The sequence below is a fragment of the Anguilla anguilla genome, chromosome 2 (genome assembly GCF_013347855.1).
Source record: "Anguilla anguilla isolate fAngAng1 chromosome 2, fAngAng1.pri, whole genome shotgun sequence".
Lineage (NCBI taxonomy): Eukaryota > Metazoa > Chordata > Actinopteri > Anguilliformes > Anguillidae > Anguilla > Anguilla anguilla.
The window spans coordinates 17,823,586-17,840,999 of NC_049202.1; the positions used below are offsets into that span (position 1 = coordinate 17,823,586).

Here is a 17,414-nt window from a genome sequence, read left to right on the forward strand (position 1 = left end):
CAAAAGTGAAAATGAGAGAAAGTGATGAATTCTGTTGTACTCTTGCAGACAGTTTTTTTCTTTGCACTTGATTGGCTGATTTGCCTGATTGCACATTGGAGGACAAATGGAGTGTGGGGACAAATTAAGTATTAGAATGGGGATAAAGGAAACTTAAGGGGACCGGAGAGCAGGAAGTGTCTCAGTCAGACCTGGTCTGTTAGCATTTTCATGTGAAGTGCCTTTTGTCTAGAGTGAATTGCCACCGTTCTCTCCCAGTGATTTTATTGACTAACTTTATTATGAGTCATTTTATTGCCAGTGGCTTTTGTTTATTTTGCTGAAGTCCTTTCCCAGGGTAACCTGTAGCTTGCATTTAAGTTACATGTTATCCAATTGTACAGCTGGGTATTTACCAATGCAGTTTAGGTTAAGCACCCAGCTCAAGGCAACTCTGGCAGTGTTGCATGGGGGGAAAAGGTCTTGCAGCTTGTGGACATAATCACAGTTTCTGGGGCTGTGGAGAGGCTCATCCCGCTGGGTTGCAGTCGTTGGATACACCCCACGGCGTGCTATCAAACCCTGCCAACGGCAAATGTAGCCGGTAGCACGGCAGGGAAGCAAATAATTGGCTGTTTCGTCACTCAGAGAGGGAGCGGCTCTCCTGAACTGACGATGGATCCTGTAGCAGTGAATCAGGAATCTAGGACATTCTGGCATTGTTAATAGTGAGGGAAAATCTAGGTTTTAAAAAAATCCATAAATAAAGCCAGTTCCTTTAAGTTATATACCACTCACAGGGATCTTTTCTTTAATATGAATGTGGGAAACCTGACAGTATGAGATCCAGGGATCAATGAAGATCCGTAAGGCAGAAAAAATACTCAGACTGCTGATGCCGCAGGTGACCTAGTCAAGTTTCTTGTAAACCCAGACTTTTAAAAACCCACTTGGTCACGAATTTAAAGTAGGGGACCCCCAGCCCCGTTAATGGAGCACTTTCACATATCCCACAATGCAATGCTTCAATTCCAGGTCACTGCTTCACTGTACCCACAACTTTCCCAGTGAAAATACAAGATGCTGCCATGATGTTGAGTGTCGGCCACCAACCTTCCATTTTCGGTAAACCATCTTTAATATTTTCTTCTTGTCATATAATGATGTGAATAACTCAAATGGTCATCCAGTTGGTGAGCTGAAAATTGGTGGGGTGAAAAACTTTCCTTTAAACTGATCATTGGTCTGAAGCTGTTTTCATTCATTTTCCTGGATTAACAAGTGTGCCGATGATTGGACTAATCAATTGGCAAGTAACACACAGATTCTTCACATCATATCTTCACAAAAATCTGGTTTAATGCAAGTAAACTTAATGAAAAAAGATACAGCACTTTGTTAACTACTGCTATAGCTTTCAGCATTACCCGCAATAACAAAACCTGCACTTCAAGATAGTTTAAAAGCTGTGCACTGCAGATCATGTGCAGATCCATGAATATTCTCAGAATGTCAATGCAGAGAAGGAAGAGGTCTACATATATCCATAAACAATGTTACTAAAATATGCATAATTCTGCAATACAAATAAAAATAATTGAATTACTTGCAAAATGACCGAATTGAGGATAGCTGGATATATCTGATGATATTGTGAATTTGGTGAATTAATCACTATATTGATAATCAAGGAAAATGCCTGAAAACAGGTTGACAACAATAATCACTTCAAGGGGAAGTTTTACCCGCTCCATACTCCTAAACCTCATTTCCTGCTCCAGGAGACAAGGGCTCACACTCGAAATCAGGTAAACAGGGAAAAGACACATTGGTCCACACAATGGATTCCAGACACCCACGGCCCACAATATCTTCCTGTGTCCCCCAGGTTCCTATGGCAACACCGCCACCTCCTTACCCGACCCTCACTCCGGTCCAGTGTACTGCACGCAACCAGATTTTCATTACAGTACAGTATTTCAATTTCAGTCAAATTACTACTCCTGTCTGTAGTCAGGTTAACCACTGATGTGTCTTTCATCTTTCAGTTTGGTCAATGGAAAAAGCCCAAAGTAAACTTTTGATACAACCCCCTCCTCCCACACCCCCCTCACCTGCTGTGCCAGTCGTGAGAGGCTCTTGTCTACCGGACCACTCTGAGACCGGGTCGGGTCACCAGTTGGCGCTATGTGTTTAAGCAGCGGCTTTACAGCTTATTGACACGCCGTGTGAGCTGAGGGGGGAGGGCCTAATGATGCCTCCCCATGCCCCCCGCCATCCTTTGTGTCAGGAGCCCTGCAGGCTGTGGGACAGTAACCCCAGCATTGTCTCAACGTTTAGCTTCCCCCACTTTAATATCCATTAGGTTAAACCAAGTCTCTGAGCTGGGAACTGCAGGCCACCAGCATACCCACACTCACATGCAAACACACTCTTTCTCATGCACACACACACACACACACTCTCTCTTCTCTCTCTCTCTCTCTGACACACACTGTCTCTCTCTATGGCACACATGTATACACTCACTCTGAATCACTCTCTCTGGCACACATACACAATATACATGCATGCACACATACACAGACGCACAGTCTCTCTCTGGCACATACATACACACATTCTGTGACTTTCGTGCACACATACATTCATGTTCTCTCACTATCTTAGACATGTACACGCTGTGTGTTTGTACATCGGGTTGGGGTAGTATTTAACTGCCTTGTGCTGGCTACTCACCCCCATCACAAGAAAAACAGTGGGGAAGGGAAAATCAATTTCTTCCTTCCAAATTGATCTTTCAATTCAATGGCAGAAATAACTGTTTGAAAATGCCCCCTGCTCCGCTGGCTCGGCTCGTCTCGGCTGTGGCTTGCCTCTTCCTCCAGCCGAGCCGATAATGAGATCAGGAATCAGTGCCACGACCCGGCGGGTGGGCTGGAAAGCGTCAGGTGGAATTAATTCAGAAGATAAACAAGGCGTTGCGACTGAGTAGCAGCACCGTGTTCGATACTTCATTAGTTACAGACGCCGGGGCGGCTCACTGCGTTCAGCGAGTTTGTCACAGCTATAAGCATGGGCATTTGTTGTGTTTAGTATCTTATCAGTGAGAGTGAACAGCTCTGCTCTGTGGTTTCATGGCTATAAATATTGGCTACACGGTGGTCAGTGACATCATGGGCAGTTTTAAAATGCCGGCTATAAATTATGGGCCAGATTTACATACATAAAACTGCAATCCTGATGAGGGAATGTTGGTCTGCACACAGTCTGCGTGAAATTAACATCTGATTTACAAATGCTAGAGCTATTTATGCAATCGATGGTACTGCGTAAGAACTGCATTTTGTGTATGAAGGAGAGCTAAAAATGCGCAGTTCAAAAAACTCCTGTTCAATGAGTTGAATATCAGCGCAGGACCAAATGCGGACTGTGATATTCCAGCTGTGGCGGCAATTGAAATGATGCAGATGTGAGAATGATGCAAGGCTTCTCTATTGGCGGGATGGAATGGGAACGTTGTGTGGGAGGTTCTTGGCCATCTTTTATTTTTCCCATAAGAGTAATTATTTCTACGGCTGGGTGTTGGTCACAGAAGTCACAGGTGTCACTGATTCCATGCTTTTTGTCTCTTTTTTGGCAGGTCAATGTCTTTCTACATTTTAGTGCTTTACATGATTTTTCAGCAGTTTGGGATGATAACTGTAAAGCAGCCTGCAGTCAGTGACAACAGGCACTCCACTCAAACCTTGCAATGTTGGATACAACATGTAGCAAATCTAACTTTAAAGAAATAAAAACAAACATTCAGTCACCCTGTTTTTAAAAAATATATGTTTTAGTAATGCAATTTGAGAATGCTTTGTTTCTAACAATGTTCTGTTGAAGGCACATTGGACAAAAGCAATTAAATGCACCAGCCTATCAATGCATCAGTCATATTTTTTTACAAGCAAAAACTGCCCACTGATTCTTTGAAACTTCAAGAACTTATTACTGTCACTGCAGTTGCATGTTATTTCAATTATTCCGCACTGCTGCACATGGGAAATATTAGTTAATTTAACAAATTCATTATTTAAAACACTCTGTGATTTCTCTGACTTCAGCCAATATTTTCCATGACAAATACCTAGCCTTAATGATTGCCTGGCTTCTTAATCTGTACAGTTTGATGATTTCATGCTCAAGGAGTTGAACTAGTGTGAGTCACATTGTAAAGATTCTCTCAGTGCGTCTTTGATGCCTATACCTGTGTCTTTGTCTTGCCTGCGCCTTGGTGTACGCCTGCTTTTTAGTGGCGGAGAAATTTCATGCAAAAATTGACCATCATTAATTGCATAAATACTTTAGTAAATTCAACGGAATACATAATACTTATAATGTCACTGCCCATTAAATGCATATGCATTAAGGAGTAAATGACAGCGCTTCCAGCCCTGTTCGATACACAAGACGCATGTTCCTGGGACAGAATGGGTAATATATGCACCTTAAAATAGTCACAAAAGGCTTAAGTCCCTGATTGTGGACATGGACACTGTGTACAGTTGTACAATATATTAGCAGAGTGGCGATACAGCATGTAAGCGTGACATCATATGTAAGCAACATGCTTTGACAGTGTATAAATGCCACACTTAGACAGGGTTTATGTGCCATGCTTTGACAGCGTATAAATGCCACACTTGGACAGGGTTTATGTGCCATGCTTTGACAGTGTATAAATGCCACACTTGGACAGTGTCTATGTGTCATGCTTGAACAGGGTATAAGCACCATGCCTGAACAGTATATAAATGGCACACCCAGACAGGGTCTATGTGCCGTGCTTTAACTGTATATGAATGCTGTGCTTGGACAGTATAACAGTCATACAGCATACAGTATCGTATTTCAACAGTTTTCTTGGCTGTTTTGGCTCTTGTCTTTCCAATCTGCTTCCTCGATGAGATCTAAACAAACAAAATGTGCTTCCTTCTGTTTGTCTTTCTGTAGCCAGGATATGAAAGAGTTCAAAGAGAGTTTGCTTTGTGAGGGAGAGGCCGAGGGAGGAAGGACAGGAGAGATGAGAGGAAAAAGAAAGAGAAGGGTACTGAGGTGTGTGTGTGTCTGTGTCTGTGCGTGTGTGTCTCTCTGCTTGCACGCGTGTGTGTATGTTTGTGCGCATGTGCGTGTGTGTGTGTGCTTTTGTAGAAAGGGTAGGAAGGTTATTTGCCCTGCAGTTTGTTTGTTTATGCAAAATAAAGCAGAGACAAAACTGAAATTCCTCGCAGCCGCATTTACACTGGGGAAATGCGCTGTTCCACGCGAGCTCTGGGGCCTGCGCATGGGGGGAGGTTCAGTGGCATCCGACCCACTATTTATTCCCATTTCTGGTAACAAAATATCTTTAGCAGCTGCATACTGGGAGAGGGACAGCGGAAGACATGAATTAACAATCAGCAGCACACACGGATACATCAGCAAAGATACACACATACATACATCCTCACACGCAGATACAGTACGCAAACACATTCATACGCACTGCACACGCAAACATTCTGGACACATACACATCAGTGCAAATACACTACATATGTACTGTGTGCACACACATGCATACACACTTGCACACACATGCATTAGCGCAAATACAATACACACTTATTCATACACACATGCACACACATACATATACATACATCAGCACAAATACAATATGCACAAACATATTCATATATACATGCATGTGCAGACACACACACACACACACACACACACACACACACACCCATGTACACACACACACATACATACACTTGCACACATACACACACACATAAGATGTCTTAATGTTCTAAATTACAAGACTGAGGCAACAATTTTGCCCTAGAACTGTTTTCCCCCATTCACACAGGACCTCAAAAGCAAATGGAAAACACAAAACAATAAGCCCTCCACACATGTCCAGGGCTGTGGGGGACTAGCAGGGGTGAGAAGAGGGCTGTGTGCCTGTTGCTGAGGAGTGAGACAGATGGAGTAGGATGTCCTAAAATGGACACTGTACACCATAAGGGCACTCTCCCCCTCCCAGCCATCCTCCTGGCCCCGCCTCCTAGATCGCATACATGTAGCAGTGGAGCGGTGGGCCCCATGTGTCACTTCCAATGGGATGCTGGTCTCTGGGCCATTGGCCAGTACAACATCAAAAACATGTTAATGTCCCACCTTTCAGATATGAAGACCCTATCTCCACTTTGGCACACTGGCCCATGATAAAAAAAAGTTCTTAGGCTCTGACAAAGGTCACTTTTTCAGCATATCAGAATTGGTTATATAAATTTGGTAATGAAAAATAAAAGGGAATAGATCAAATGTATTCATTACAAATGGCCAATAAACTTGAATTCTGAACTTCGTGCTTAAAGTGAGTTGCCGTCTGCGACTCAAACAGAAAGAATGTTTTGCTTCAATGATGAACGCCAGTACTACTTGTTGAATTGAAACATATTCACTGGCCTGTACTGATTGAGTGAGTTAACAGGACATGCCTGTTCAATCAAACTCCCATCTTGTTAAATTAGACATCCCTTGGGCGTCCATAGTACCTGCAGCCTGGCCTAGTGCATCTGCTGTGTCTGTGTGTGAATCCTGTTGGGATTCCTTCCACAGAGCTCTGGAAAATCATTTCTGATACCCATTGATTGAGAAGCCTCATGTTGAAACCAGATGAATGGTGAATATTTAATGGGCTTGATCCGGTCCGGTCCGGTGAATTATTAAGGAGGGAGAACTCCAGATTGTGAACACAAACAGTGGTCTCTCATTCCACCCTTTCTCTCCAAGGATTCCAGGATTCCTCAGCCAAACTGTCCCTCTCTCTCCCACTCCCTCGCTTTGACTCTATCTTCTATTGTCCCCCCTCTCTTTCTTCCCATCCGTCTCTACTCTCCACTAACTCTTCTCTCTTTCAATCTCACTTTCTGTCTTTTACTGTCTCGTTCTCTCTTTCTCAAATGATTTAAACGATTCCAGAAGCCCCCACTCTTCCACCCTCTCTGTCTCAATTTTCCTCTCACTGTCTTTCTCTTTCCCTCCCTTTTCCTCTCCATCTTCCCCTCTCTCTCAATCTTCCAGCCATTAATATTTCAGACAGTGGAGTAGTTTGTATATTACCCCCTGTCCTGCCCTTTACAGACGGGGTTCCTGTCTCTCTCTAACGCTCGTAAAAAAGCCAGTGGTGATCCATAAAATCCACTTCCACTGATGGAGACAGGCAGGAGCTGGGGGATGAGGGGGGGCGGGGGGGGGGCGAGTGGTAGAAACTGTGGACTACGACTGCAGACGGGCAGCCTGTTGGACTCTCCCCGGTCGTGAAATTCCTTCCCTCCACAGGAAACATCAACAATGAAGAAGCAACAGACTCTCGAAACCAACCACAAATCCCAACTCTCTGAATGTATCTACACTGAACTCATGCAAAACGAACCATTTTGGATCCCATGCTTGAAATGTGACCTTCATGGGACTCATAAAATAAAGGTAAACAAGGTTTTAAAAAATGATGTATTACGAGACGCTGAGTTCCTGGTTGAATCACTTCTGTGTAACGCAGCGGTTCGGATTTGAAGCTGCAGCCTAATGTCATCTGTGGGCGGTTATTTGCCAGCTGATGTCATCGGCTATAGCATCACCCAGGAAAGGTGGGTTTTGGTCAGCAGGAAAATCCCGACCTGGTCACACATTAATGACGGTGTCTCTGGAGTCTTTCTGTAGCGACTGCACAACCCGCTGTATTTTGGAGGACACAAGTGACTGTGCATAGGTCTCCAAAATTTAGAGAAGACACAGAAGGCAGTGAGACAGACCTATAGTTGCACCTGGGCATTCCATAGTGGGTTGAAAAATAGAAAGGAACAAAAAAAAACTTTTACAAAGATTGAAAATTTAAAAAATAAACCGAAAATATTTCAATAAACTTGTCTCTTCAAAGACAGTGAGTGCTGAGTGTTCTCATGTGGTTGCGCTGATTCAAACCTATGTAATTAATCCAAAGGAACTGTCACCGACAGCGTGTCTCTGTCACTGCCCGCCACTGTATCTCTCCAGGGGGCCTGTTGCAGAGCAGGCCGTCTAACCGTCTGCCCGAAAACTCCGGGGGCTGCCTTTAATTAACCTGTCACCATGAAGAGAACAGACCCAATACTGAAAAGTATCTTTGTGTTTCTTGATGGCCATCCTGTGTATTAAAGTGTGCAAGTGTGCACATTAGTGTGTGTGCGTGTGCATGTGCATGCGTGCATGTGTGCATGCGTGCGTGCGTGTGTGTGTGCATTTCTGTGTGCACTTTGAGAGACACAATGCTGGATGTTCCTTGGCTGCAGTCCCACACAGCTCTGTGCTCTTGTCACCCAGCCACCATGCTAGTTACTGCTACCCACAGTCTCACACAAGCACCAAACACACTCCTATCTCCTGCTCTCTCCTCTTTGCCTCAGCCTTCAGCCATCATTTTACCCACCCCTTTATATCAAAGCATCAAGTCAGTGACTGATGGCAGGGGGCCAAAAGGTGTTCTTTGATGTTACCATAGTAACCCAGCCTTGGCTTCTGAGCCCCCCCACAGCTATCTCTCTAAATAACCCCCGCCCCCTCCCCCATCCCCTAACCCCACCCAAAAAAAATGGGCTCCCATAACACAATTTTAGTGCATATTTATCTCTGGACACAGATGAGGAAACTATAAGCCCTTCCTGGCCATAAAGGCTCTGTCAGCCCTGCGGGTGGTGGTGTGGGTAGGGTAGGGGCTGGGGCTACTATTAACAGCCCAGCAGGTCCGTGCTGATGAAAGATTTTTTTGTCAGTGCTCGCTTTCACACCCCGCGATCCGTCCCCTTGCTCGTACGCGGCGGTGAAGAGTCCCTGACAGCCGCTGATGGCCATCTTCCCTTAATTTCCCTCGTCAAGTCCGCGCATCGCACTGATTGCATCCGTTACTCATTAAAGCCTTGCCCCTTCGGACGCCGCAGAACAATGGAGGGCTATCGCTGCATGAGCGCGCGCTTTTGTTCCAGGAAAAAAAAAAAGGAATATGATGATTTACGGGCGCAAGTGGCTTCAAGGGCTCGATTACACACGCCCACACAGTCCCGCTCGCGCACACTCGCACACACTCCCGCTCACACTCAAACGCGTTCACACACTTTTATACGATATGACAGACACAGCATTACACAGATTTGCTTCTCTTAAAAGGTCGACAGAGGCATGCAGAACTACACACAATATAATTTACCTCGCTCTGAAATGTAATTTTGCTCTGGTAGGGAATTTTTCCAAGAAAGGAAAAAAACGCCCCTATGGGCAAACTCGTCTTTGAATAGACTTAAAAAAAGAACAATGTAAGCCCCCATTTCCATAGCTAAAATAACTGACACAGGCCTGTTACATGGCATGTTTGTACAGAGAGTGTATAATTAAAGTATTGCTTTTCTGTTTGCTCTGTTGTCTCACGGCCCCTGTTTGTACACTTCAACTCCCGCTGTCGCCAGGGAGACCGGAAGTGGTAGAGCAGCCCCGCCCACCTCCCCACAGCCCCTCCCAGCCTTCCAGAGTCCCCGCCTCCAGATACACAGTCAACACGTCAACATGTCAACCCTGCAACCTTCCTTATCCAGGACAGTCTGCCTTCAGGCCAAGGTGAAGGTGCACCTGTCTCAGGTAACGAGCATCCTGAATGGCTGTTCCTCTGTTTTTGTTTCTTTTTTCCCAGCTTTGGAAGGCTGGAACCCCCGGCCCACTTTCCCAACCAGATGCCCCGTCCCTGGGGGCATCATTCGCGCTGGCTTGCGTGACCGGCCCCCAGCCCCCGGCTCATGCTGCGAGCATGCGGAGGGCACTGATTACAGACAGAGCAGACGTGATTACAGGGACTTGCGCAGTGGCTAGGTGGGGGGTGTGGGGTGGGGGGGGGGGGGCAACCGGTTGTTAACGCTGATGAATGCACCCCACCCCCTACCCCCCCACCACACCCGACCCCGCCACCACCACAAGTACCAACTGTTATTGTTCCATTTAGTTGCATGCCTTCACTTTGTTCCCAAGCATTCTAGTACATTCCACCAAGAGCCAGGTTGCCCCATCCAGCACAGGGGTCCTGTTATCATTGTAAGCCTCTCCAACTCCCTACATGTTACCATGGCATCTGCGCCAACATGCAAAATGATGCTCCCGCAGACTCTTTTTATGAAATTCAAAATAAATGAATTTCGATCGCTTAATTCTGTTCTCTCGACGACCTGAGCGTGAAGTGCTGGCTACCTCTCGTAATGTTCAGCTATCAAAGCGGCTAATTACCAAGACGGCCGTGATGACCGGCTGAGATATCCATCACGGTGTCTCGCCGCAGCGCATTAGGGCCGCTGAGCAGTTTCCATAATGGCCTGTTCATTAAGTAAACTCTCCGCAGTTGCTGCGTGGGGCCCGGGGGCAGAGGAGGTTTTAAATGAGAGCTGGATGAGAGGTGCTTCTCAGCAGATGCTGTCACAGAGCTGGCCAGGTTATTCATTCCCCATACCTGTGTACTCAGGAAACCCTCCAGCGTACTTCACTACTCCATTTCATTTACCTGTCAGGGGACTATGCTCGCTGTGCAACATAAATGTTTCCATTTCACGTGCTGCGGCAGATTTATCCAATGCCATTTTTCATTAGCCTGTCTGAATAACAATGATCGCATAATAGCAGACAATAAAGGAGAACAAAAGGAGGCAATAAAAGAGAACAAAAGGAGGCGGATAGCACCAGAACCTGACGATATGATTGGTAAAATTATCATGAGAAAACTCAGGCGCAGCAACAAAAAAAAAAGGGTCAGGGCAATACATTGACCTTTCTTTGGCATGGGTATTCAGAAGGAGCATTTAACAAGACAACCCTCCCCACACCCCACCCCCCACCCCAACTGTCACCTGAGTACCGTGAGACAAAGCACAATAGCAAAACCTTTCCAAATGGAATGCGTCATTTGTGTATAAAAAATGTTAAAATCACACAATACTACTATACTATGACCATTACTACTACTACTACTACTACTACTACTACCACCACCACCACCACTACTAATAATAATAATAATAATCACTATTATCAACATACATTTAAGTATTCATAATCATAACCATAATTATAATTATAAATAATGATTAATTAGCCAAACTGTTAATTAAAAGGAAAAGGGAATATGAATAATGAAAAAAAACTGGAACCCAGGAAAAAATGCAGCTCTTATCAATGATGAAAAAACCATTTCAGTGCATCGCCATTCCTAGAGCTTTGTTCCCGACTCCTCGCACAGTCAGACAAATTGTGACTGGCAGCCATTTAAGAGTCGGAGCAGCAGGGCAGCCCGACAGGCTAAATCATGATGAATACAAAGAGCCGCAGGAATTAGGCCTGCTTCATCAGGCCATACAATACCCTCTCATCTGCTCGTCTCAACAATCGCCCCCAAAAAGCACGTCCCCCTCCATCCGCTACCCCCCCCTCCCGTAAACGCGCAATCAAACCATCAAGGTCGTGCGTTCCGAACGCTGAACAGAATCATTACCATCGTAAAGAAATTTCAGAGCGAGTCAAACTGCATCAGAAGCAGTTTCAGGTCTGGGCCCTACTGAGTGTTAGAGACATCTTCAGAACGGGGGGCCGGTCATGGGGAAATAACAGGACAAAAAAAAGACAGTAAGAGAGAGAGGGTTCTGCACATAAAAGCCACCCATCAATGGACACATTCAGAGCGATTCATGGTAGACTCAAGCATACAGACTCATCTAAAATTCTTAAAATATTATATATATGGATATATGAAATATAATGCGCCAAGAAATCAGGAAAGTCACTGATGGAGCACATTAATGCCCCTAAAAGCCCCCATACCCATATTCATATTCCTTTAAAAAAAATTTTTTAAAAGCGAAATAATTGCAATAACACAGTGGGGAAAGGGCCCTAGACCAAACAAATGGTAAAATAGCAAAAAAAAAAACATGAGCTTCAAAAATGCATTTAAACTTGATCACATGCTCATGAGCTTAGAAAGCCTGGGAGGGGGCAAAGCCAAGCAACAGTCACACACCCTAAAAGGCTCTGTATGTAGATACATTATTGCAGACAGACTTCACTGAGAAACAGTGTTTGTAAACTGCTCCTGACGGTCCCTACTGACTTTGATTAATCCTCACGAGAGGGTAAATGACACAGACACACTGTCTGCTGATCCCTGGGGATGTAACTCAGTTTTCACTGTGGGTTTTTGTCCTGCGTCTAAGACAACTTTCAGGATGTGCGTGCATGTGCGTGTGCGTGATCATCTTTGGTAGCCAGCTGATGTTGCTGCAGCATAAGTACTGTACACACAGAACACATGACCTGAAAACGTCCAGCGGAGCTAGTGCTGGCAAAGGGAACCTTTGACCTTCTGGCGCCACAGAACTTTCTGGCTTCTCAAAAGCCTCTCACACAGCCAATCAGAGAACGGGAGCACGAGCAGAATGATGGATACCCATCCTCAGCCAGCCACCATGGAGTCCAAAAGGGAAAATACACAGCCCAGTGAATTATTGAACAAGCAGCAACCCCTTATTCACCTCCACCCTTTCATTTTCCATGCAGAAATATCCCTATATTTTTTTTATTTTGCAGAAGGCACCATATTGTGGATTCTCCACACAGTGTCAAGGGGGGAGGGGGGCAGGTCATAGGGGAGTGGTGCGAGGGGCGGGGGTGGGGGGCGGGTGGGTCATGGGGTACTCACAGTCTGGACAATGCGGCATTCTTCTGGAACAGCATCTCAGGGAGCTGCTGAAGCTGGTTCTTGTTCAGGCGCCTGCAGGAGACACACGCACACACACACACACACGCACACAATTTCTGTCAATAAAACCTAAGGGCATGGTATAAGGGCAGATGCTAGGTCTGTGACCTCTGCATTAGGCCGTGTGTGGTCCCAAACACCAGCGCCACGGTCAGCTCAGTAGCGTCTACCGGGCAGACTACACTCATTAAGACTGAAAAACCCAACCTGTGTGCTTCTTCATCACACAACGGCAAATTATAGAAGTAGAAGACCAAGCAATTAATTTCTAAACGAGTGGAAAGGGCATTTATTCAATTCAACAGCCAAATGTTTCTTTATGGAACAAATGTAAGTAAACGGTACATTTTTTAAGTAACGGACCCAAGGAAAAATGATGTTACAAATATTAAATTGCACTCCTAAGCCTGAGTTAAAGACAGTGTTAGTGTTATAGTCTTCCAGGCCAAAGATCACTTGCATTCCCGTTCAAAAGCCGGGGAGGGGGAGCAATAGCAAGTACACGCTAGCTGAGTGACAGTCAGGCCGGGGTGCAGAGTAGGAGGATTAGGAGACGGAGGCTACAGCTGAGAATTTGGCAGCTGCCTCTGGCGGAAGACGACTTAAACTCTTCCTCTCCGCGTGGGAAAGTAATAACAGAGGAAAAGCAGGAATTATGCACACAAAAATATTTAGAAAAATCAAGGGAAGGATTGCGACTGATTACGGCCTCCAGAAGCCTCGGTTTTCAGATCGCGTCCCCCTGGTGTGTCATTGGGAACACGTGTGTAATTACGGAGATATGGATTTGGATATGCGTAAGCCTGCAGATGACAGACCTCGCTAACCGGGCTGACAGTTAAACACGGCACGGGGGTGGGGGGGGGGGGGGGGCGAAAGAAGGAGGCGGGGTTCAGCCCTAGGGCCCGGGCCGGCCTCCTCCTCCCACCTCCTCCTCTTGCCACCCAGAGAGGCTTTCCAGCGCCGCCCAAAAAGACCCCTAATGCCCTGCCTCATCACTATGCGTGGTGAGTGGACCCCGATATTGATCCCCCGTAGAGCGCGGAGCATTATTGCAGCTATTTTGCGCGCACCCTCTTGTGTGCGTCTTTGTGCACGTATGGATGTGAAGTGCTGAGTGAGTGAGTGAGCGAGCGAGCGAGCGAGCGAGTGAAAGACATGTATGCGTGTGTGTTTATGTCTACAGTATACACAGGGTAGTATCTGCTTTTGTGTGCCTTTGTGTAAGAGAGTGACTGTGTGTGCGTATGTGCGTATATGTATGCGTGTGTGTGTGTGTGTGTGTGGTTGAGAGTGTTATTCTCCTAGCAGAATGTGTAAGTGGTAAAACATTCAGGTTTAGAATCCACCCCCCACCCCCCACACCCTACCCCCCACAGCCTGGGGCACTCACAGCCTCTCCAGCTCCTTCATGTCATCAAACGCTCCTCTCTCGATGGTGCCAATTTGGTTTTCCATCAGCTGCCTGCAGAGTGAGAGAGAAAGAGAGCAGGGGGATGAGGTGACAGCTTTGGTAAGGGGTGGGGGGGGGGGGGGGGTTGGGCGCTCTAAAGTAAGGAGGCTGGGAACCCTGTCCTACGAGATGCCAGTTTGTCGGGTGTCCAGAAGAGCGTACAGGCGATAAACCCAGTGGCCTGTGGTCTGGGGGTTGGGGTTGGGGAGGGTCACTTTTTTAAGATGACTGGGTGTTTTTGTTCTTAGGGTGCCAGGGAAAAGCGCTTTGCTGTGGCGAGTGTTGGAAGCGGGGGGTGACTGCGACACAGCCAGAGTGCGGTCAGTGCCTCTCTCCCGCGAGGGATGCTCAACAGTGATAATAAACACAGCGGTCAACGGGGGCTGCCAAAACAATCTCTCGCGAACTGACGGCAAAAAAAAGAAACGGATTAAACGAAAACTACACGAGCACATGATCACTAGACCGGCATTCAACCCATAAACAAAAGAGTTCCTTCATCAACAGATAAAAGAGTCCCTCTTGGATCCTTACATCCTTTGAAGCCTTGGAGAAATATTCAGCGTTTTAAATTCCTTTGGAATCGAATATAAATGAAAATCATAAATCAAGGACATGTGGATCATAAATTTATGAATAAAGGTGTAAATGAAATGACAGGTTCTTATGAATATTGATGGCGTGGGGATAGAAAGCATTCATGAAGGCTGATTATACGAACGTCAGTCAACAGGAAAATCTGGTTCAATTTACCTGACAGTTATGCTACACTGTTGTGATATTTCTTAGAAGGGTCCGTTGTCAGCAGTTTTGCTACCAGCTAAGTGTCAAACATTGCTGGCAGAATTAAAAAACCTCACAGCACTCAACAGGAGGTCCATGCATCATTTTTTTTAAATTCTTTCTTAAAGACAACAAGTAATTGAAAAGGTCATAAACTGTCTAGGCAGGATTGGGGGAGGGGGCCCTATGGAAAGGATCTCTATTTTTTCAGATTTTCCTTTTTGCAAAACACAGCTGGACTGTAACACAAGCCTTTCTCCAAGCCCAGAAGCCCCGGCCCTCTGGTGAATTACACTTCCAGGTCCTCAGCTACGAGGTCAAAGGTCAAAGTTCAGAAGCCTTGTTAGTCTGAAGGCCTCTGAGGGGGGTCAAAAAGAGCAGAGGCCCCACCCACTGCCTCCTGCTCCACTCCATGGTTCCAATCAGTGCTCCAGCTCAGTTTAACTGTGACCTCCCTGCCCATTCGTTGACCGATGTATTCTACGATTTTCTGCCTTGTACAGCCTGGTAATCCTTCAACCAGCTTTCACGCCCCCTCAAAAGGAACTGTCTCACTGTTGACAAGGTAACATCTACCCATGAATTGTAGCATGAATGAATATCTATTGGTATGGGGTAAGAAAGATGGGTGTATGTGGTAGGCAGACCTGGGTGAAATACGTATTTGTTTCGGATTCAAATACTTTTCTGTGCTCTACTGATCTTGCCTGGTGTAATTGAGCCTGCCAATAAGACCAGAAGGCAGGGTTTGCACTTTTTGAGAGTATTTAATTGGTTCCAATACACCAGACAAGATCAGTAAAACATAAAAAGTATTTGAATCCAAAACAAAGACGTATTTCACCCAGGCCTGATGGCAGAGGTACAAATTACAATGTAGTCATTTATAAGATATCAGTAGAGAAACTGTACGGTAAATGCATTCTTCAGAAAGGATGCTAGCATCAACCACAGGGCTTGAAAGATTAAGAAATCCAGGGGTGGGCGTTTGGAGAAGGCTTAATGATGGCAACACTAGCTTATTTGCTGCTCCACAGCTTCACATGTAATTACTGTTCTGAAGACAAGATGACCCTTTGAATAACACCATATGTACAGGTGCTGTGTGAATCTTCCTCAGTATATAAAGAAACAGTAGATTAGGACTGTAGCTCCCAAACCGGGGTTTGTAAACCCCCCGGTGGTCTGCAAAAGTTCCCTTTAGGGTCCTTTTAGACTTCAACGTAATATTATCCTTGGTAACATGCTCATTGTAATCTTTTACATTAAATATATAGTGCTAAACACTTGTCTCTTAGTATACTGAGTCTTGCCTGGGAACAGATTTGGTTGGCATCATTTTACTATGGTGGTGTGCTCACTCTGTTTATCGCAGGAAAGTGAGCATCCTGTTTATTCAATTGCCCTTTCTTCACCTAATAACTTACAGCCTTAGCCCCCAGCATTTACCCCTTTAAATAAGAACAACACTGGAGCTGCTTTTCTCAGGCAAAAGGGGGCATTTTATTCATTTTTTCCATGCACAGTCCTGCTGTGTTAAATAGGTATTGCAATGCATTCTATAGTCCAAGTCACACCCAGGTGTCAAAAGTTAACTATTTTATGGAAGCTATGATCCTCAGTCAGCAGGTGGTCATGTTAGGGGTCTTTGAGATTAATACATTTGGGAGAAACTGGATTAAGGGATCACTTACACGACTCTGAGGTACTTGAGGCCAGCAAAGTCATTCTTGGTGATGCGGGTGAGGTTGTTTCCATTCAGCTCCCTGCAAAAGAAAGCGTGGAGGTTAAGCAAACGCAAACTTGCACATTGGCTGAGGTACAGTAGAGTCAGGGCAGGCTCCGCTCAATGATGAAAACCTCCATCTGAATCTAGAACCTTCTCTACATCACATTCTCTGCTGAAGGCAGGCTGTGTGCCCTCTACCGACATAAATTAATTAGTTAAATAAATAAGAACACAAGTGAATCTTGTGCTCCTGAATCAGTAAGACACAGAGAGAAATTAATGTAGATAGACATTAATGTGGAAATTTATAAACATTACATTATGGAAATATGATTTTTTTTTAAAACAAATAGTGAAAATGTTACGACTTTGCTTTTATAAGTTAATATTTCAATAAATTAACGTGTTATTAGTAAAGACCAAAGATATTTAGCATTTCTGAGCCTTCAGTCACATAAAACATGCATCAGGCAAAGGGGAGGCGAGCGGCGTAGGATGGGGGAGTAAGACAGGGCTGGCTTCTGTTTCCCTGCTCCTCCGACAGCTTGGAGCCCATTCAAACGCAACAGCCCCAATTCCCCCGGCCTCATCAGGGGCGGGAGAGAAACGCA

General features: G+C 45.4%; 1 protein-coding gene across 1 annotated transcript in view; it reads right to left on the reverse strand.

Moving 5' to 3' along the window:
- The window catches only part of slit1b (slit homolog 1b (Drosophila)), a 111,135-nt gene that overhangs the window by 79,168 nt on the left and 14,553 nt on the right, over positions 1 to 17,414 (reverse strand). Inside the window, exons 2-4 of the mRNA XM_035406772.1 lie at positions 16,769 to 16,840; positions 14,232 to 14,303; positions 12,779 to 12,850 (exon numbers count right to left, since the gene is read on the reverse strand). Coding sequence (XP_035262663.1) covers positions 12,779 to 12,850; positions 14,232 to 14,303; positions 16,769 to 16,840 — 216 coding nt within the window. The remainder of the gene's footprint in view (positions 1 to 12,778; positions 12,851 to 14,231; positions 14,304 to 16,768; positions 16,841 to 17,414) is intronic.